At 53.7% G+C, this 20,481-nt stretch overlaps 1 protein-coding gene across 6 annotated transcripts in view; it reads right to left on the reverse strand.

The window, feature by feature from the left end:
- TRIM9 (tripartite motif containing 9) overlaps window positions 1–19,660 on the reverse strand; it is a 100,146-nt gene extending 80,486 nt beyond the window's left edge. For all 6 annotated transcript variants that reach the window (XM_048486121.1, XM_048486117.1, XM_048486120.1 and 3 more), the window contains exon 1: window positions 18,744–19,660. In XM_048486121.1, the coding sequence (XP_048342078.1) occupies window positions 18,744–19,574 (831 nt within the window). In that variant the 5' untranslated portion in view covers window positions 19,575–19,660. The remainder of the gene's footprint in view (window positions 1–18,743) is intronic.
- Window positions 19,661–20,481: the final 821 nt, after the last annotated feature.

Genomic DNA, 20,481 nt, shown 5'->3' on the forward strand with positions numbered 1-20,481 from the left:
GGCAAGGAGATTGTCAGCCCCTTTGAGTCTCCTGCAGGAGAGAAAGGGGGGATATAAATCCAAACTCTTCTTCTTCTTCTTTAATCGACTGATGACCTTCCTGGATCAAGGGAACGATGTCGATGTTTACCTGGATTTCAGTAAAGCCTTTGACAGGGTTCCCCGTGATGCTAGTAAACTACAGGTTTGTGGACTGGACTCTTAGTTAGATGGTTAGAGAACTGGTTGGAGAACGGCACTCAAAAAGTAGTAGTCAGCGGCATTTGGTTGCAATGTTGCAGGTGGTGATGGCCACTCACCTGGATAGCTTCAAAAAGGGCTTGGACAGATTTATGGAGGAGAAGTCGATCTCTGGCTACCAATCTTGATCCCCTTTGATCTGAGATTGCAAATGCCTTGGCAGACCAGGTGCTCAGGAGCAGCAGCAGCAGCAGAAGGCCATTGCTTTCATCTCCTGCAGGTGAGCTCCCAAAGGCACCTGGTGGGCCACTGCGAGTAGCAGAGAGCTGGACTAGATGGACTCTGGTCTGATCCAGCTGGCTTGTTCTTATGTTCTTATGTTCTTATGTTCTTAATGGAGGGAGGTATCCATTGGGGTGCCACAGAGCTTGGTTCTGGGCCCAGTACTTCTCCATATTTTTTTATAACTGACCTGGATGAGGGTGTGGAGGGACTACTCATGTGCCAGGAAACCTTCAGCAAACAGCATGGAGAATAGTTGCAGCACCACAAAAAGAGTCCCAGCTGCGAGATTTGACACCACACAGGAATTCCCTCTCTGGGCAGTCTCATCAGCTGAGCTGTCAAAATATTTACCCAGGACAGGACACTACCTGGGAATCAACCGGATTCGAAGTCTTTTGCCTGCAGGAGTATCTTACTGCTGTATTGCCAGCCCCTGTGGCAAGTGCATGGCCCTTCTGCAGCGGAGCATCGCTTTCTGTCTGGCTCAGGATGCTCTCCTAGGAGGCCGTCTGCGCATTAACAGGTTGTACTTTACCCTGGCACCGTCTCCTCGGAACAGGAGTGTGATTTGGCTTGTTACGGAACGTCTCCCAAAATGCTGGAATTCTCTCTCAGATAACAAAGTCTCTCTCTCTCCTCTCTCTCTCTCCCTCTCCCCCCTCTCCCTCTCTCCCCCTCTCCCTCCCCTCCCTCCCTCTCCCCCTCTCTCTCTCTCCCCCTCTTTCCCTCACTCCCCTCTCTCTCCCTCACTCCCCTCTCTCTCTCCCTCACTCTCTCTCCCCCTCTCTCTCTCCCTCCCTCCCTCCCTTTCTCTCTCTCTCCCTCTCTCTCTCCCCCCTCTCTCCCTCACTCTCTCCCCCTCTCCCCCTCCCTCTCTCCCTTTCTCTCTCTCCCTCTCTCTTTCTCTCCTTCTCTCTCCCCCCTCTCTCCCTCTCCCTCCCTCTCTCCCTCTCTCTCCCTCTCTCTCCCTCTTTTCCTTTCTCTCTCCCTGTCTCTTCCTCTCTCTCTCTCCCTCTCTCTCTCTCTCATCATAAGCTAGAATGTTGCCTTCATTTTCTTGTTTCCAGACTGGGTTGTGAGATGATTTAATCAAGCTGTCTTTTTTAAAAAAAATCTTCAACATCTCTGGAGAGTTGGAGCCGGGGAGGGGATGACTCGGAGAGGTAATTTGCAGTAATTAACACTCACACTCACACAATCCTCTCTGCATGAGCGTCTAATAGGTCAACATCTGGAAGTTCCCGTTTCAGCTGCCAGCTCAGCTCAAGAGCATGGGAACGTCAGAAGAGCCCTGCTGCTGGATCAGACCAGTGAGTATCCCTCTAGCCCAGCATCCTGTCTCCTCTGGAGGACCAACAACAGGGCATAGAGGCTGGATGGACATATGTTGGGCGTGCTTTGATTGTGTGTTCCTGCATGGCAGGGGGCTGGACTGGATGGCCCCTTGGGGTCTCCTCCAACTCTATGATTCTAAGGGCAAGTCCTTGACATGAATGGGGTCCCGTACTCAAGTACCAGGTACCAGTACAGAGTTGCCAGCCTCCAGATGGGACCTGGAGCTCTCCGGGAATCACAACTGATCTCCAGATGACAAATACCAGTTCCTCGGGAGGAAATGGCTTTTTTGGAGGGAGGACACTAGCCCTGAGGCCCGTCCGCTCCGCAAATCCTGCCCTCCAGAGGCGCCACCTCAATACCTCCAACAATTTCCCAAGCTGGAATTGGCTGGGAAACCTGTTACCAGCCAGAGCCCACAATGCTCAGCCAGTGGTCTGATACAGTGCGTGGTTTCATTGTCCAAGCTGCGACTTCACCATTTGGATGTACCAGAGACGTACCGGGGGAAAATGGTGCCTGGAGACATACAGTCCGGGCACCGACCACCACCACCCCGCTATGCCAGGGGCCCCCTCCCAGCTGCCGCCTCCGAGCCAGCAGCCATCAGTCCCTTCTGCCCTCCCCTCTGGGAAGAACAGAAGCAACTGGAAGGCTCAATGCTGGGGCCTTTGCTTTTATAAGCTTGGGGGTGGGGCCAGAGGGGAGGGCAGAAGGGACTGCCGGCTGCCTGCTCAGAGCCAGTAGCTGGGAGGGGGCGGGGCTTGGGGGAAGCCAGCAGCCAGGAGCAAGGCTTGGGGGGGGAGTCTTCTGACTTCCTTGGCCCCGCCCATGTCGATGTCGACATGGGTGGGGCTGAGGGCGCCAGAAGACAACAAGGCAGCGGAACTTCCTGCTGCCTTCCCGTCTTCTTGGTCATGTGGGGGGCGGATTTTGCGCCCCCCACGTGACCAGATCAGTGGCGCCTGGGAACAGAGGGGGAAGGAGGTGGGGAAACGGTGGGATGGATTAATTTTAATTTAATTTTAATGGGGTTTTGTTTGTATATGCTGTATGAGGAAATTATGTTGTGCACCGCCCAGAGCCCTTCGGGGGTAGGGCGGTATACAAAACCAATAAATAAATAAATAAATAAATAAATAAATAAATAAATAAATAAATAAATAAATAAATAAATAAAAATAATTTGTATCATCTATTCACCTCGTTATTGCAATAATTTATTAATTGGTTTTAAACGTTTTAAATTGGGATTTATATTTTAAAGTTGTAGGTTGTTTTTATAAAACGTTGTCACCCGCCCGGAGCCCTTCGGGGACGGGGCAGGATATAAAACTAACGAATTACATCAAAATAATAAATAAATACACTGATTCTTGGGAGGGGAAAGGTACATTTGAAGCGGCAGCACGACACGGCCGCACAGCAGAAAGAGTTCCGGCTGGCCCCGCCGTGCCCAAGAGAAGGTGGAAACTTGCAGACGCTGCTGAACAGCCACCAAAGCAAGAACACTTGGATATCTGCACAGTGCAAATCCAAAACGCTCCCCAGTGTTTGTGAAAACAATGGGAAAATTCGGCTGAAAAGCGGGAGCATAACAGAACTCCAGAGGCTGTAATTTCTCTTTCCAGTTCTCTGCTCCATCCATCACAGGTGCCGCATCCGGGGGACTTTTGTATTCTGGATGGATTCTTTTCTTGGCGGAGCGTATGGAAATTCAACATCTTTCCGCCTCTGAGTCGGGAGGCCGTCCGATGATCACGTCCCACTGATAACGGTGACGGAAACTTGACTTGTTTTGCGCAGACAGTCTAGACTGTGAACGTTCTGCCGGAAAGCAACGCTAAGAAGCGAGGGGGAATTCTGGAATGCAGGAGGGAAAGGGGTCCCCAGCTGCTCCTGGGCACCAAAAGAGGTGTTGGGGGTTTGCCAACTACAGGGTGGGAAATTCCTTGAGATTTGGGGGCAATGCTGGAAAAGACGGGGGGGGGGGTCGGGGTGGAAAGGGAGCTCAGCGGGGGATGCCGTAGAGTCTGCCCTCAGAAACTGGCCCTTCTTCCAAGGAACATGGTCTCTATAGTCTGGAGGACAGTTGTAATTCTGGGGGGAATGCCAGGCCCCCATTTTGAAGCTGCTAACTTAACTTCATAGAGGTAGTGTGGTGTAATGGTTAAGAGCGGCGGAGTCTAATCTGGAGAACCGGGCTCGATTCCCCACTTTGGGAAGACAGTATAGAAGGGTAGATCCTCGTGTTATGCCAGCAGCAGCTACCGAAGGCAAGAAGAAGAAGAAGAAGAAGAAGAAGAAGAAGAAGAAGAAGAAGAAGAAGAAGAAGAAGAAGAAGAAGAAGAAGAAGAAGAAGAAGAAGAAGAAGAAGAAGAAGAAGAAGAAGAAGAAGAGTTTGGATTTATACCCCACTTTTCTCTACCTTTGAGGAGACTTGTGGCCTACAAGTTCTTTTCCTTTCCTCTCCTCACACCTTGTAAGGAGGGGGGGCTGAGAGAGTTTGGAGAAAACTGTGATTAGCCCTTGGTCACCCAGCAGGCTTCATGTGGAAGAACAAGGACAATACTGATTTTGATGGACCGAGAATCTGTTTCAGTACAAGGGAGCTTCGTAAGTTTATATATGGCGGCCACTGGCCCATACTGGATCAGATAGAAATATGGAAAGGCCAATTGCTGCAACCTGCCCCCGTTGCCTGCTTAGTCCTTGTGGCCTCTGCAACATCCCTTCCCTTTCCTTGAAGAAGAGTTTGGATTTATATCCCCCTTTCTCTCCAGTAGGAGACTCAAAGGGACTGACAATCTTCTTTCCCTTCCCCCGCCACAACAAACACCCTGTGAGCTGGGTGGGGCTGAGAGAGTCCTGAGAGAACTGTGACTAGCCCAAGGTCACCCAGCAGGAATGTAGGAGTGTGGAAACACATCTGGTTCCCCAGGTAAGCCTCCACAGCTCAAGTGGCAGAGTGGGGAATCAAACCCGGTTCCCCAGATTAGAGTGCACCTGCTCTTAACCACTACGTCACTGCTGCTCCTAGCCTGGAATGGGGCCCCCAATGTTTTGCTTCAAGCAAAGTGCCTGACCTTGAGTTGGGGGCACCGTTCCAGGCATTCTGTCCTGGGTACCTTCCAGGAGAGGGAAGGATTTTTCTCCCCCTGATCTCTTCTGCCCCGTCACTTCTCAGCGCCCTCTTGTTGTTCATAACAGACCAACCTGCAGGGATGGAAGAGCAAAAGGCAGCATCCGCGCGTGAGCGTCGGGCAGATGTCCACTCCTGAAGACTGCTTATCACGGATGACGAACCAGTCAATAGATTTGTGGCTGAGATTGCTAGAGAGCTTTCAGCATCGATTTCTTCCGATGCGGTTTTCTGTCAGACGATCAGGTTGTAAAAGATATACTGGCTTTGTGGGGAATTGATCGTGGCTGGCCACGATGGTGTAGCTCAGTGATGGCGAACCTTTTTGAGACCGAGTGCCCAAATTGCAACGCAAACCCCACTTATTTATCGCAAAGGGCCAACCCGGCAATGTAACCTGAATGCTGAGGTTTTAGTTTAGAAAAAAAAACAGTTGGCTCCCTCTTCCTCTGTCCCACCCGCTCGAGTAGGGGCCAGCCTGCTCTAGCGTCCAGCAAGTCCCACATGTACCGCTCTGTGCCCCTCTAGCATCTCTGCCTCCTCTGTCCCCCCCCCCCGGGCAGCAGCCACCTGGAGCACAGGCACCAGGCCCACCAGCCGAGTCCTCCCTGCTCACCGCGGTGCACACGTATCATGCTCAGTGGCCCAGGCCAACCTAGATGTGTGTGTGGGGGGGGGGTTGTGAAACCATCCACCCCCCACATGACGAACTCTGTTTGCGCATGCCCACAGAGAGGGCTCTGAGTGCCACCTCTGGCACCCGTTCCATAGGTTCGCCATCACTGGTGTAGCAGCTGGTTCAGACTCTATTGCCTTTTCTTTTCGATTAGTGTCGCTTTCTTTAAACTTTCCTTAAACGATGCTACTGAGGTTTTGAACATGTGTTTTCCAGTATGCACTAGCAGGCCAGTGCAAATCAATGAAAGCATTTTAATTACCTTTCCTAGTTCTCTGGAATTTCCTGCTATCATCGGTCAGCGTGGTGTAGTGGTTAGGGTTAGGGTTAGGTGCACTCTAATCTGGAGAACCGGATTTGATTCCCTGCTCTGCCACTTGAACTATGGAGGCTTATCTGGTGAACCAGATTAGCTTGTGCACTCCAACACATGCCAGCTGAGGGACCTTGGGCTAGTCACAACTCTTTGGAACTCTCTCAGTCCCACCCACCTCACAGGGTGTTTACTGTGGGAGGGGGAAGGGAAAGAAGATTGTAAGCTCCTTTGAATGTCCTTGCAGAAGAGAAAGGGGGATACAAATTCAAACTACTACTACTACTACTACTACTACTACTACTACTACTACTACTCTAGTCTCACACAGTGGCCAACAAGTTCCTCTGGAGGTCCAACAACAGGGCAGAGTGGTCAAGACCTCCATTAGAACATTAAAAGAGACCAGCGAAGGTCCATCTGGTCCAGCATCTTGTGTCACACAGTGGGGAACCAGTTCCTCTGGAAGGCCCACAACAGGGAATAGAGGCCAAGAACTCCAGTAGAACATCAGCGGTCCATGCAGTCCAGCATACTGTCTCACAAAGTGGCCAACCAGTTCCTCTGGAGGTCCAACAACAGGGCAGAGAGGTCAAGACCTCCATTAGAACATCAAAAGAGACCTACTGGATGAGACCAGTAAAGGTCCATCTAGTCCAGCATCCTGTCTCACACAGTGGCCAACCAGTTCCTCTGGAGGTCCAACAACAGGGCAGAGAGGCCAAGACCTCCATTAGAACATCAAAAGAGACCTACTGGATGAGATCAGTAAAGGTCCATCTAGTCCAGCATCCTGGTTCCAGCCACTTTGGTGGACCCAACCCAGTTCCTCTGGAGGTCCAACAACAGGGCAGAGAGGCCAAGACCTCCATTAGAACATCAAAAGAGATCTACTGGATGGGACCAGTAAAGGTCAATCTAGTCCAGCATCCTGTCTCACACAGTGGCCAACCAGTTCCTCCGGAGGACCAACAACAGGGCAGAGAGGTCAAGACCCCCATTAGAACATCAAAAGAGACCTACTGGATGCGACCAGTAAAGGTCCATCTAGTCCAGCATCCTGTCTCACACAGTGGCCAACCAGTTCCTCCGGAGGTCCAACAACAGGGCAGAGAGGCCTCAGCCTTCCCCTGATGTTGCCTCCTGTCACTAAGGTTCAGAGACTGACTGCCTCTGACTGTGGAGGTTCTCCTTAGTCACCATGGCTAGCAGTCTCCAAGACCTCTCCTCCATGAACCAGTCAAATCCACTTTTGAAACCTCTGTGCCGGTGACCATCCGTGAACTCACTGGTAGCCAATTCCCTATTTTAACCACTCGTTGCCTAGAGAACTATATCCTTTTGTCCGTCCCAGATATGACAACATTAGTGCCAGCCTCAAAATTAATATGATCCTCTGATGAATTAATATGATCCTCTGACTTTATTTGCTGTGAAAAAGGCAAACTCTATGCTGGGGATAATTAGGAAAGGAGTTGATAATAAAACTGCAAGGATTGTCATGCCCTTATATAGTTGTAGCCGAATCGTGCAGATCGTGCTTGGAGGTCCTGTGTGCTCAGGTCTCTGGTCGGCCACATCTCCCAAAGGATATCGAAGAGATAGGAAAAGTGCAGAGAAGGGCAACGAGGGTGATTGAGGGACTGGAGCACCTTCCTTATGAGGAGAGGCTGCAGCGTTTGGGACTCTTTAGTTTGGAGAGGAGGCGGCTGAGGGGGGATATGATTGAAGTCTACAAAATTATGCCTGGGGTAGAAAATGTTGACAGAGAGAAATTTTTCCTCTCTTTCTCACAATACTAGAACCAGGGGGCATACACTGAAAATGCTTGGGGGAAGAATGAGGACTAATAAAAGGAAACACTTCTTCACGCAACGTGTGATTGGTGTTTGGAATATGCTGCCACAGGAGGTGGTGATGGCCACTCACCTGGGTAGCTTTAAAAGGGGCTTGGACAGATTTATGGAGGAGAAGTCCATCTATGGCTCCCAATCTTGATCCTCCTTGATCTCAGATTGCAAATGCCTTAGCAGACCAGGTGCTCGGGAGCAGCAGCAGCAGCAGAAGGCCATTGCTTTCACATCCTGCCTGTGAGCTCCCAAAGGCACCTGGTGGGCCACTGCGAGTAGCAGAGTGCTGGACTAGATGGACTCTGGTCTGATCCAGCAGGCTAGTTCTTGTGTTCTTATGACGATGCCAGCCACAGATGCAGGCAAAACGTCAGGAGAAAATGCTACTGGAACACGACCATACAACCTGGAAAACCCACAACATCCAAATACCAGTCTCCTTTATAGGGCAATTGTAACGGCTGCAAATCAGCGACCTTTGAAACATGCAGCGTAGCCGCCAAACAACGTTATTGCTTGAGTGTAAATTCCTAGAGGACAGCCCGTCGTTTTAACAAGAAAAGAGCCACAGGAAGTTGTGGGAATCACAGGCCTGCACCAGATGCGAGCAAAGCACCAGGGAGGGGCGAGTCAAAAGCTCTCCCCCCCCCCCCCACCGGGAAAGGACTTTCTCTTCTTGGCAGATGCGCAGGGCTTTGATTCCAGCTGCCCCGACTTTGCGGCAAACATTCTCCGGAGCCAAAGCAAACAGGCCGCTGACTTTTCCCACAGGGGGAAAGCAGGCTAAAGGAGCTGACAAATGAGGTCGACAAAACCCCGAGGAACCTCGATGCGGGGATAGCAGGCCTCCGAGGCGGGTGTCTATCTGGAACCTTTTCCGCCTTCCCTGCTTGGCGGGCAAATCGGAATGGCATCAGGGGTCAAGAGAAAAGCCCGGGGTTCAGCAATGCCCACACGAGATACGCTCCGTTCACTTTCCAGTTGTGCTGTGGGATGAGAGTGTGTGACTCCTGACCTGTGTGTGACAGAGAACGGCCTCTAGAACTAAACGCAATAAATAATTGGTAGATCCAAAGCGGCCAGGCTCAGTGGAGGCTGCTCGTTGCTTCTCTGCATGATTGACTGCTTTGGCCTTGCCTCTTCTCAACCACCCGGCACTGCAGGTGGATAACTCTGCCCCGACTCATCATGAGTTCCAATGCCACATCTAGTGGCAGTTGAAGGATCTAGAATCAGAGGGGCTGCCTGCCGCATCTCAGCACGAGTTGCTGTTCCAGCCTAGCTTTCTTGCAAAAGAACAGCACACCTGAGGGCAGCCGGACGAGCAACAGAAGCAAAGGATTCGAAAACCTGGGAGACGGGGTATGAAGTGGAATTGGAGCTCTGTCATGTCAGCGTGGTGTAGTGGTTAAGAGCAGGTGCACTCTAATCTGGAAAACTGGGTTTGATTCCCCGCTCTGCCACTTGAGCTGTGGAGGCTTATCTGGGGAACCAGATTAGCTTGTGCACTCCAACACATGCCAGTGGGGTGACCTTGGGCTAGTCACAGCTTCTCAGAGCTCTCTCAGCCCCACCCATCTCACAAGGGGTCTGTTGTGGGGAGAGGAAGGGAAAGAAGAAGAAGAAGAGTTTTGGATTTATATCCCCCCTTTCTCTCCTGCAGGAGACTCAAAGGGGCTTACAATCTCCTTGCCCTTCCCCCCTCGCAACAAACACCCTGTGAGGTGGGTGGGGCTGAGAGAGCTCTGAGAAGCTGTGACTAGCCCAAGGTCACCCAGCTAGCGTGTGTGGGAGCGTGCAGGCTAATCTGAATTCCCCAGATAAGCCTCCACAGCTCAGGCAGCAGAGCTGGGAATCAAACCTGGTTCCTCCAGATAAGAGTGTACCTGCTCTTAGCCACTGCTGCTTGTAAGCCCCTTTGAGTCTCCTTACAGGAAAGAAAGTGGGGGGGTATAAATCCAATTTCCTCCTCTCCTTCATTTTGTCCTCTAAACAACCCAAGGAGGTAGGTTAGGCTGAGAGCGTGCGAACGGCCCAAGCCCCCCCCCCCCCCGTGAGCTCCCGGGGCAGACCGTGCATTCGAACCCAGGTCTCCCAGCTTCAATTCCAACACCCTAACCCCAACATCGCACTAGGTTCCAAAATATCGGGTGGTGGCCTGTCATCCGGCCAAGGAACAGGGCTTTCTCTGCCCAGGGGAAGGGGTACAGTGTGTGAAATACCCTTGGGGGGGGGGGGGCGCCTCCTGAAGCTAAAGGAAGACACAGCCATTAGCAGAGATGTAGTATACAAATCAAAGCACCCAGGCATGTGTTGCTTGGTTACAAGCCCAGCTCTCCCCGCCCCCCATCCCATAACGCCAGCCATGGATCACACGCAAACAGCTGTCTAAAAGAGCGAGGGGTTAACCGCTTGCCTCTGTAACGTGCTTTTTCCTCACTAGCAACTACCTGTCCATTGAAGCATCGATTTCTACATAGCTATGACTGATGTTCCTGAGAGTGAGGAGCATCACAGCATCTCCGAAGGTCATTAACGTTTATCTGAAAGGCGTATTAAAACGTATTTCAAAAGGCCGGCATAATTGCTTTTATGTTAACGCCGTTAAGCTGGGGAAACTCTTCCCCAGATCTCTACTAGGAAGAAGAAGAAGAAGAAGAAGAAGAAGAAGAAGAAGAAGAAGAAGAAGAAGAAGATGATGATGAAGAAGAAGACGAAGACGAAGACGAAGAAGAAGAAGAAGAAGAAGAAGAAGAAGAAGAAGAAGAAGAAGAAGAAGAAGAAGAAGAAGAAGAAGAAGAAGAAGAAGAAGAAGAAGAAGAAGAAGAGTAGTTTGGATTTATATCCCCACTTTCTCTCCTGTAAGGAGACTCAAAGGGGCTTACAATCTCCTTTCCCTTCCCCCCTACCCCAACAAACACCCTGTGAGGTAGGTGGGGCTGAGAGAGCTCCGAAGAACTGTGACTAGCCCAAGGTCGCCCAGCTGGTGTGTGTGGGAGTACACAAGCTAATCTTGTTCACCAGATAAGCCTCCACAGCTCAGGTGGCAGAGCGGGGAATCAAACCCGGTTCCTCCAGACTAGAATACATCTGCTCTTAACCACTAGGCCACTGCTGCTCAGAAAAGATAGAAAGGAAGAATCTGCCGTGCCTCCAAACCATGGACTGCCTCATTCCCTGGAAAGAAACCTCGCCGAATGACTAGGAAGTAAACATGCGCAGGACTGGAAAAGTATAAGGTTAAGGGGGTGGGCGCTTGTGCTGCAATAAATCATCTTTGACCTGTTATTGATTTGTTCCACTGGACGCGGCTTGTGAGACGGAAGGAGGACCCTTTCATTTGCCCCTGGGGACGAAAGTCCAATTGGCCAGATGAGTCCCATCTCCGTCCCCCGCACAGAACAGGTCGCCCAAGGCACATTCGGTTCGATTTCAGCTAAAGCCCTGAAGCCACTAATAATGTGTAGAGCTGTATTCCTGCCATCTCGGTAATCCTTATAGCTGCTCCGTCAAGTAGGACAGTTATCTTATCCCCTGTTATGACCCACCTTGCCAATGAGATGAGGCAGGGCTTTGCCGAGCGCTACATTGAACCAGTGACAGCCGTCCGTCATCAGCGAAGCAACCTGGCTGACTGTGAGCCGATCCCTATTTCAGTCTAGCCTACCTCGCAGGGGGCCGCTGTGGGTTTTCTGGGCTGCGGGGCCGTGGTCTGGTCGTTTCTGCTCCCCACCTTTTGCCCACATCCACATTTGGCATCTTCAAAGGCGTGTCACGGTAAGACCACGACAGCCAGTCGATTCTGGCTGTGAAACCCTTCAACAATACAGTACCTCGCAGGGTTGTTGTGAGGACAAAAATACAGGCAGAGAGGGGAAGGAGGAGGAGGAGCAGGAAAAGAAGAAGAGGAGGAGGAGTTTGGATTGTCTGAGGAAGAAGGGAAGGACAAGAGCTACCCCATCCAGCCCCCTTCTACTGTTGAAGAAGAAGAAGAAGAGGAAGAAGAAGAGGAAGAGGAGGAAAAGTTTAGATTTATAACCCACCTTTCTCCCCTGTAAGGAGACTCAAGGTGGCTTACAAGCTCCTTTCCCTTCCTCTCCCCACAACAGACACCTTGTGAGGCAGGTAGGGCTGTGAGAGTTCTGAGAGAACTGTGACTGGCCCAAGGTCACTCAGCAAAAATGGAGGAGCGGGGAAACAAATCCGGTTCACCAGATAAGCCTCTGTCGCTCAGGTGGAGGAGGAGTGGTGAATCAAACCTGGTTCTCCAGATGAAAATCCACCTGCTCTTAACCACTACACCACGCTGGCCAGGTAGGCTGCCCTGAGCTCTTTGAACCAAAGGTGAAAAGACAGACAGACAGACCGGCTAGAATTCTAGCCACAGCGGCAACTATGGGGAAGAAGAGGACCAAACGCCCAAATCCACATTTGCACACCAAAACCTCCTAAATCCAGATTTCCCAGCTTTGGAAATCCGCCATATGTCACATCTCTGTGAACCCTCGCCTCTTCTTCGGAGACAAAAATGCCGCGGGGCGGCTCAGAAACCCTCACCCGCCTCTCAGACTGCCCGGGGAGGGTGCTGGGGGAGGCGCGCTCGACTCTCTCCATGTGCGCGCCTCTGCGTTGGGCGATGCTCAGATTCTGCCTGCTGTCAAGGCTGGGGACAAGGAGCCATCCGCCCACGTCGCTGTCTCTTCTCTGCCCCAGTTACCTTGGAGAAGGGGTCGCCTCCGCACAGCCGGCTCTGGGGCGGGAGGGGAGGGGGACGGTGGCGTGGGCTTTGGCAAGAGGATGACAAAACCCAGCCCTCCGCTTGAACGTCATTCTGAGATATTTATTTAAGCGGTCGAGGCACCGTGGCCTATCTTTGTTTTGTACAGTTGTACTGTACCTCCTTGTAGAAGAAGAAGAAGAGTTTGGATCTGTATCCCCCCTTTCTCTCCTGTAAGGAGACTCAAGGTGGCTGACAAGCTCCTTTCCCTTCCTCTCCCCACAACAGACACCCTGTGAGGTGGGTGGGGATGAAAGAGCTCCGAAGAACTGGGACTAGCCCAAGGTCACCCAGCTGGCAGGTGTTGGAGTGCACAAGCTAATCTGGTTCACCAGATAAGCCTCCACGGCTCAAGTGGCAGAGCGGGGAATCAAACCCGGTTCTCCAGAACAGAGTGCACCTGCTCTTAACCACTACGCCACGCTGGCTCTTGTATATCTTACTGTTGGTTTCCCAGTTTGTAGAGTGTCTGGTTTTTACTCAAAGGCTCCAAAGCAGAGATGGGAAACGAATGCACGCAGGCGCAGGCTGCCACACAACTCCTGCTAGACTGCTTCAAGTTCTGCGCGCTACTGCTGAGAGGAGGGGCGTCACTAAGGCAAAAATCATGTGGCAAAATCACCCATTAGTAACCCCCTCTTGGCACACACAAATAATTAGTAACCTACTCTCGGAAACCTGAGAACCTGCTGGATCCCACCTCTGATTTTACCACTTTGGTTGCCCTCCTCTGGACCCATTCCAGCTTGTCAATATCCTTCTCGAATTGAGGTGCCCAATTTGGGAGTGGGCCAGAAGAAGGCGGCATAAGGAACCCCGACTTGTTTTTCTTTTTATTCCAGGTGCAAAATAACTTTCTCACCCTGTAGCTGGGCTGCACCTGCCTTATCCTTGAAGACTCTGCTTTGCCTGAGAATACCGCTAGTAACTTCATTCTGCTGGGATCCCAAGGGACGGGGTTAGAGGGGAAAGGGTATTAACCCAGAAACGCTCTGTTGAAACTTAGTTCCAGCAAACGATTGCTGGTGGCTGGATACTGCAGTGCTGTGCAATAAACCACTTTCTGCACACAAGAGTCTGGTTGGTGCAGGGAGGTTGAGAGAACCTGGCGGAGGCAAGCAACAACAACCAGATACCTGCAAATTTCTTTTCCCTCAAAAACCCAAAGGGGTTGCCATAAGTCAGCTGGGACTTTACAGCACTTTTATTTATTTTTATTTTTTATTTATATTTTAGATTTATAGGCCGCCTCTTCCCCAGAGGGGAATGCCCATCAGCCACTGTTGAGAATTTGAAGTAGAAGAGTCTGGATTGATATCCCCCCCCCTTCTCTCCTGTAAGGAGACGCAAAGGGGCTTACAATCTCCCTTTCTTTGTAGGTGGGGACCCACAACAAACACCCTGTGAGGTGGGTGGGGCTGAGAGAGCTCCACAGAACTGTGACTAGCCCAAGGTCACCCAGCTGGCCTGTGTGGGAATTCACAAGATAACCTGGTCCACCGGATCAGCCTCCACAGCTCAAGTGGCAGAGCAGGGAATCAAACCGGGTTCTCCAGATTAGAGTGCACCTGCTCTTAACCGCTACACCAGGCTGGCTAAGGGTTTTTCTCACTCCGTAAGCCTGTGTTGACCTTCCTAACTGAACATGAGTCCGGACGCCCAGCCAGCCTGTATCCCCTGTACACCCCCCCCCCAATTTCACATCCTCACTCCTTTCCCCCCTCCAGCACTGCCCACTTGGGAAGCAAGACGCACACACACGAGACAGCCCAATTCTGTGCAGGCAGACATCCAGCGTTCGGGTCACGCAAGGTTGGCCTGGACATGCAGCAACCCGGTTTATGCCCATTCATTTCCCGGCATCGAGCTCACGCCAGCGCCGCGCCGCTTGCTACTGCGGGAAGCTTGGTGCAAACACCTGAACCTCTGCCAAGAAAGGAGAGGGGAGGGGAGGCCAGGGGAGGGAGGGAAATGCTCCTTGCAGGCCGCTCTGGGATTCGATACTACAGTAAGAAAAGCAGCAGGGAACAGGTCAGGCGGCTGGCTCCGTCCCAAAGGAGACCCGGGGAGAGCTTTGAGGAAGGGCGGCTCTGTACAGAGAGGCAGGAACGAAACGGAGGAGGAGGAGGAGAAGAAGAAGAGGAAGAGGAAGAAGAGGAAGAAGAAGAGGAAGAAGAAGAAGAAGAGGAAGAGGAAGAAGAAGAGGAAGAAGACGAGGAAGAAGACGAGGAGGAAAAGGGAGAGGGAGAAGGAAAAGAGGAAGAAGAAGAAGAAAAAGACGAGGAAGAAGAAGAGGAAGAAAAAGAAGAGGGAGAAGAAGAGGAAGAAGAAGAAGAGGAAGAAGAAGTAGAGTTGGATTTATATCCCACCTTTCCTGTGAGGTGACTCAAAAGGGCGGAAAATCTCCTTTCCCTCCCCCCCCCCCCGCCACTCACAACAAACACCCTGTGAGGTAGGTGGGGCTGAGAGAGCTCCGAAGAACTGTGACTACCCTAGGACACCCAACTGGAATGTGTGGGAGTGCACGGGTTAATCTGGTTCCCCCAATAAGCTTCCACAGCTCAAGTGGCAGAGCGGGGAATCAAACCCAGTTCTCCAGATTAGAATGCACCTGCTCTCAACCTTACACCACGCTGGCTTTTGATTGAACAGATTGATGAGCAATGTAAAAAGGAGAGGAAGGCAGGGGTGGCTTGGCGGATCAGGGCAAGATACTGGGGAGCAACTCGAGAGTCAGCCGACAGACGGAGGGGTGCCTGAAGGAAACGGAACGGGGCTTTCTTTCTGGCCCTTCGGCCGCTTAATTTCCCCACAGATTCCACCCAACAGCCTGCAGTGTCAGAGAAGAGGTCGAAGCACCCGAGAAACGACAGGGCGTCAGGCCAGGATCGGGGGAACTGGGGAGACCCGGTTCAAATCCCCCCAGGAGCTGATTGAGAGATCGTGGCCCAGTCATACGCTCTCAGTTTGACCTACCTCACAGGGTCATTGTGGGGATATAAACGAGAATGGAACGATGTCATCAGCAGCTTTGGGTCTCCACGGGGGAGAAAAGCGGGGCAGATAAACAAAGGAGGCAGCGCTGTGTAGTGGTCAGAGGGTCAGTAGCAACTGGGAGATCTGGGTTTGAATCCACAGGCTGCCGCTCAGCTTACTAGGCCAGTCCTCCTCTGTCAGCCTAACCGACCTTGCTGGGAGGGATGCCAATCTCCAGGCGAGGCCTGGGGATCCCCTGCAATTATAGCCCATCCCCAGACTACAGAGATCAGCTCTGCTGGAGGGCGGGGTCTGCGGCCCCTCCCTCTCCAAGCTCCGCCCCCCAAATCTCCAGGGATTCCCAACCTGGAGTGGCGTAGGAGGTTAAGAGCTCGTGCATCTAATCTGGAGGAACCGGGTTTGATTCCCCACTCTGCCGCCTGAGCTGTGGAGGCTTACCTGGGGAATTCAGATTAGCCTGTGCACTCCCACACACGCCAGCTGGGTGACCTTGGGCTAGTCACAGCTTCTCGGAGCTCTCTCCGCCCCACCCACCTCACAGGGTGTTTGTTGTGAGGGGGGAAGGGCAAGGAGATTGTCAGCCCCTTTGAGTCTCCTGCAGGAGAGAAAGGGGGGTATAAATCCAAAACTCTTCTTCTTCTTCTTCATCTGGCAGCCCTACCGCCCACCAGCAGCCAACGGGGACCTGGCAGTCCTACCTGCAGGGCTGTTGTGAGAATAAAACTGGGGAAAGGAGACTCACAGACCCTAGGGGAAGGAGGCAGAAAAACTAGAAGGGCCCAGCCATGAAGAATTGGCAGAGGGCCACAGGGGAGGGCTCTCAGCCCTTGTTTTGGAAGGCTCCCTATTGGACGATGTTTCCAGCATCGGCACCTGTCAAAAGCAGGTCCTTGGGCTGAAAAATCTGCCTTCCCTAAAAAAGGGCAACTAAGAGGGAGGGGGGGAGCAAACACATAAACACCTGGATCCGCCTTCTACTAAATCATAAGAACATAAGAACAAGCCAGCTGGATCAGACCAGAGTCCATCTAGTCCAGCTCTCTGCTACTCGCAGTGGCCCAACAGGTGCCTTTGGGAGCTCACATGCAGGAGGTGAAAGCAATGGCCTGCTGCTGCTGCTCCTGAGCACCTGGTCTGCTAAGGCATTTGCAACCTCAGATCAAGGAGGATCAAGATTGGTAGCCACAGATCGACTTCTCCTCCATCAATCTGTCCAAGCCCCTTTTAAAGCTATCCAGGTTAGTGGCCATCACCACCTCCTGTGGCAGCATATTCCAAACACCTGTAAGGAAACTCAAGGTGGCTTACAAGCTCCTTTCCGTTCCCCCCCACAAAAGACACCTTGTGAGGTAGGTGGGGCTGAGAGAGCTCCGAAGAACTGTGACTAGCCCAAGGTCACCCAGCTGGCATGTGTTGGAGTGCACAAGCTAATCTGGTTCACCAGATAAGCCTCCTCGGCTCAGGCGGCAGAGCTGGGAATCAAACCCGGTTCCTCCAGATTAGATGCACGAGCTCTTAACCTCCTACGCCACTGCTGCTCCTTTTAAGCCCTTTTAAGCGGTGATGCTGGGGGTTGATGCCGTGGATGCTCTCCCACTAAGCCATAGCCCCCGTCCATGACTCCCCCGTGACCTGGGCCATAGCCCTCCCCCTCCCTCCCTCCTTGCATGCCACCCCTCCCCCTCCCCTCCCTCTCTCCACTAGGGTGGGTGGGCCATGTCCAGATGCCGGGCCCCCTCCCCCTCCCGTAGCCCTTTTAACAGGTGATGCTGGGGATAGAACCTGAGACCTTCCGCTCTGCCCCTCTCTGTGGCTCTCCAGGGACTCAGGGCTGAGGTCCTTCACACCATATCCTATCTCCTTAACTGGGAATGCCGGGGACTGAACCATGCCAAGCGGACATTCCCCCACTGAGCCACAGCCCCGCTCCGTGGCTCCCACACGACTTTATCCCTTTTAACTGGAGACGCCGGGGACTGAACCTTACGGATTCAAGGATCAGGATCCTGTTTCCCAGGGGAGTAGACAGTGTTAGGGGTGAGCCGAGTTATCCTCCAAGCCTGTGAAGCCATAGCACAAAGATCAAGGCAAGAACGTTTCCATTACAGCAGAGGTCACATATAGCAGGCGAAGTACATATAGCTAGAAGTGGTTACACGGCCAGGAAGGCATCTCAGCCACCCAGACGGAATCACCGTCCGTATGTTCCGTAGCCATTACATGGAGTTAGGAATGCATCTCAACCAACTAGGGCAGTGATGGTGCACCTTTTCGAGACCGAGTGCCCAAATTGCAACCCCAAACCCACTTATTTATCGCAAAGCGCCAACACAGCAATTTAACCTGAATACTGAGGTTTTAGTTTAGAAAAAACGGTCAGCTAAGATGCCAGCTGAGATGCCAGCCACAGAAGCAGGCAAAACGTCAGAAGAAAATGCTACTGGAATACGGCCATACAACCTGGAAACCCCACAACCCCCTAGTGATTGCAGCCATGAAAGCCTTCGACAATATGTCACTTAAAATATTTATATCTATTTCCCTAGTCAGGGCACCCAACAATATATCCCAGTGAACCTTTTCGAGGCCGAGTGCCCAAACTGCAACCCAAAACCCACTTATTTATCGCAAAGTGCCAACACGGCAATTTAACCTGAATACTGAGGTTTTAGTATAGAAAAACCGGTTGGCTCCGAGGCACACGTCACTCGGGAGTAAGCTTGGTGGTAGTCGGTGGCTTTGCTTTGAAGCAACCGTGCAACTCTTCCAACGGGTGAATCACGACCCTAGGAGGGTTAACTCAGAAGCAAGCCCCATTGCCAGCAACCGAGCTTACTCCCAGGTAAAGGATCGCGCTTTAGTTCTTCGCATGAAAATCAATGGGGTTTAACAGCGCTTAACAGGGTTCCCTACCCTGCCTCTCCAAAACGAGGTCTTAGGTTTAATGCTAATAATCAAGCCCAGCGGCCCAGGCCAGCCTAGATGTGTGTTGGGGGGGACTCTGCGCATGCCCACAGAGAGGGCACCCATGCCATAGGTTCGCCACCACTGAACTAGGGTGCCATCCCTGCCTGCCAAGCGGACCCTCTCCCGCTGTGCGCCCCCCCCCCCGGTGATTAGATGGCGTGCGCCCAGGGCATGTGCCACCCCTTGCCCCGTGGCAGATACGCCCCTGCGGCGCCCCGTACCTTGTGCAGCTTCCACATGGCGCCGAGGGCCTTGACCTCGTGGCTGGCGTGCTTGCCCTCCTCCAGGCACTGGTAGCAGACGGGGCTCTTGCAGGGCACGCAGTACATGCTGTGGTTCTCGAGCTCGTGGTCGGTGCAGGTGGCCACCTTGCGGGGGCTGAGGCGGCGGCCGAGGCGGCCCTGGGCGGGGGGCAGCAGGCGGTGCTTGGCCAGGGGGCCGCGGGGCGGGTGGCAGCGCAGGCGGCAGGCCTCGCAGTAGAAGACGTCGCACTGCTCGCACATGGCCGTGGCCTCGCGGGGCGCCTTCTCGCACAGCTGGCAGCGCAGCGCGGCCGCCGGGCCCTGCCGGTAGCGCTCGATGACCCCCTCCAGCACCCGGTTGCGCGGGAAGCCGCGCAGGCCGCGCTCGTCCAGCACCAGGCTGCGGTGGCACAGCGGGCAGGTCAGGCAGGCGTGGCGGGCGCCCGGGGCCAGCGTGGCCGGGGACGGCGCCGGCGGCGGGGGAGGGGGCGGCGGCGGCGCGGCGGGGGGGAAGACGCGCACGCCGTTGGGGGACTTCTGGCAGGGGGTGGCGGGCGCGCTGGCGAAGCCGCCGTAGGAGCCGTAGCCGCTGTCGGCCTCGCTGTACAGGCTCAGCTTGTCCAGGTCCAGGTAGTCGTAGTCGGCCGAGCCCGAGGCGCGCCGGCTCTGCGGGGAGTCGCCGTCGGGGGTCTGCACCAGGATGTGGCGCGCGCAGGCCAGGCACAGGTTGTGCGAGCAGGGCAGGATCAGCGGCTCCCGGAAGAATGAGCCGCACACGGGGCACTTCAGCTCCTCCTCCATCTCGTCCATCGGGCGGCGGCGGCGGCGGCGGCGGGGCTCGAACTCGGGGAGGCGTTTTCAGCACCGCGGACAGCGACGACCGCTTGCCAGGCGCTCCCGGCCCGCACTGGGCGCCTCGCCGCCGCTGCGCTCCCGACGCGCCCCTCGCCCCGCCCCCGGAGCGTCCCATTGGGCCGGGGGGCGTCCGCTGGCTCGGGATTGGCCGTCTGGCGGCTCTGGGCCGCGCCTCCCGCTCAAAGGAGCCAGGGCCCCTCTCGCCCCGCCCCCGGCCCTTCTCATTGGCCGCTCGGCTCGCACGGGCTGCGCGGCCATTGGACCCAGGGGCGTCCGCCGGCCCGGGATTGGCCGCCTGGCAGCTCCGGGCCACGCCTCCTGCTCTAAGGCGCCAGGAGCGAGTTGCTGAGGCGGGGAGTCGACGGCGACTTTGCTTGGGGGCTGCGGATGCCAACCGCGGGCGGGAGAAACTCGTGACTGTTCGGGGGAGGGGGTTGGGATGGGAAAGTGGGCTTACAATTTTCATCCCAACTGCCCTCCACCCCGCACACCTCTCTGCCCCTCTTAATTTGCCCAGGTTTGCGTGTTCCTGCATGGCAGGGGGTTGGACTGGATGGCCTTTGGAGTCTCTTCCAACTCTGATTCTATGAAATATCGGCCTTCAGAGAACCAGGGAAAGAGGTTGGAGCATAGGGCCCTGAGCATGTGCCCACCTCTGGACGTAGAGCCACTGGAGACAGGGGTCACTTGGGAGTGGGGGAGGGGAGGTAGTTGTGGATTCTCTATGTTTTGCAGGGGGTGGACTAGGTAACCATTGAGGTCCCTTCCTATGCATCTCAGGGAAATAAGCACACCCTGACACTTTGCAGATATGTAGATACCCCCTACTATCCTGCTGGCTTTCTAGTTCACAGCTTTCGGT

The sequence above is a fragment of the Sphaerodactylus townsendi genome, linkage group LG02, assembly GCF_021028975.2.
Source record: "Sphaerodactylus townsendi isolate TG3544 linkage group LG02, MPM_Stown_v2.3, whole genome shotgun sequence".
Classification (NCBI taxonomy): Eukaryota; Metazoa; Chordata; class Lepidosauria; order Squamata; family Sphaerodactylidae; genus Sphaerodactylus; species Sphaerodactylus townsendi.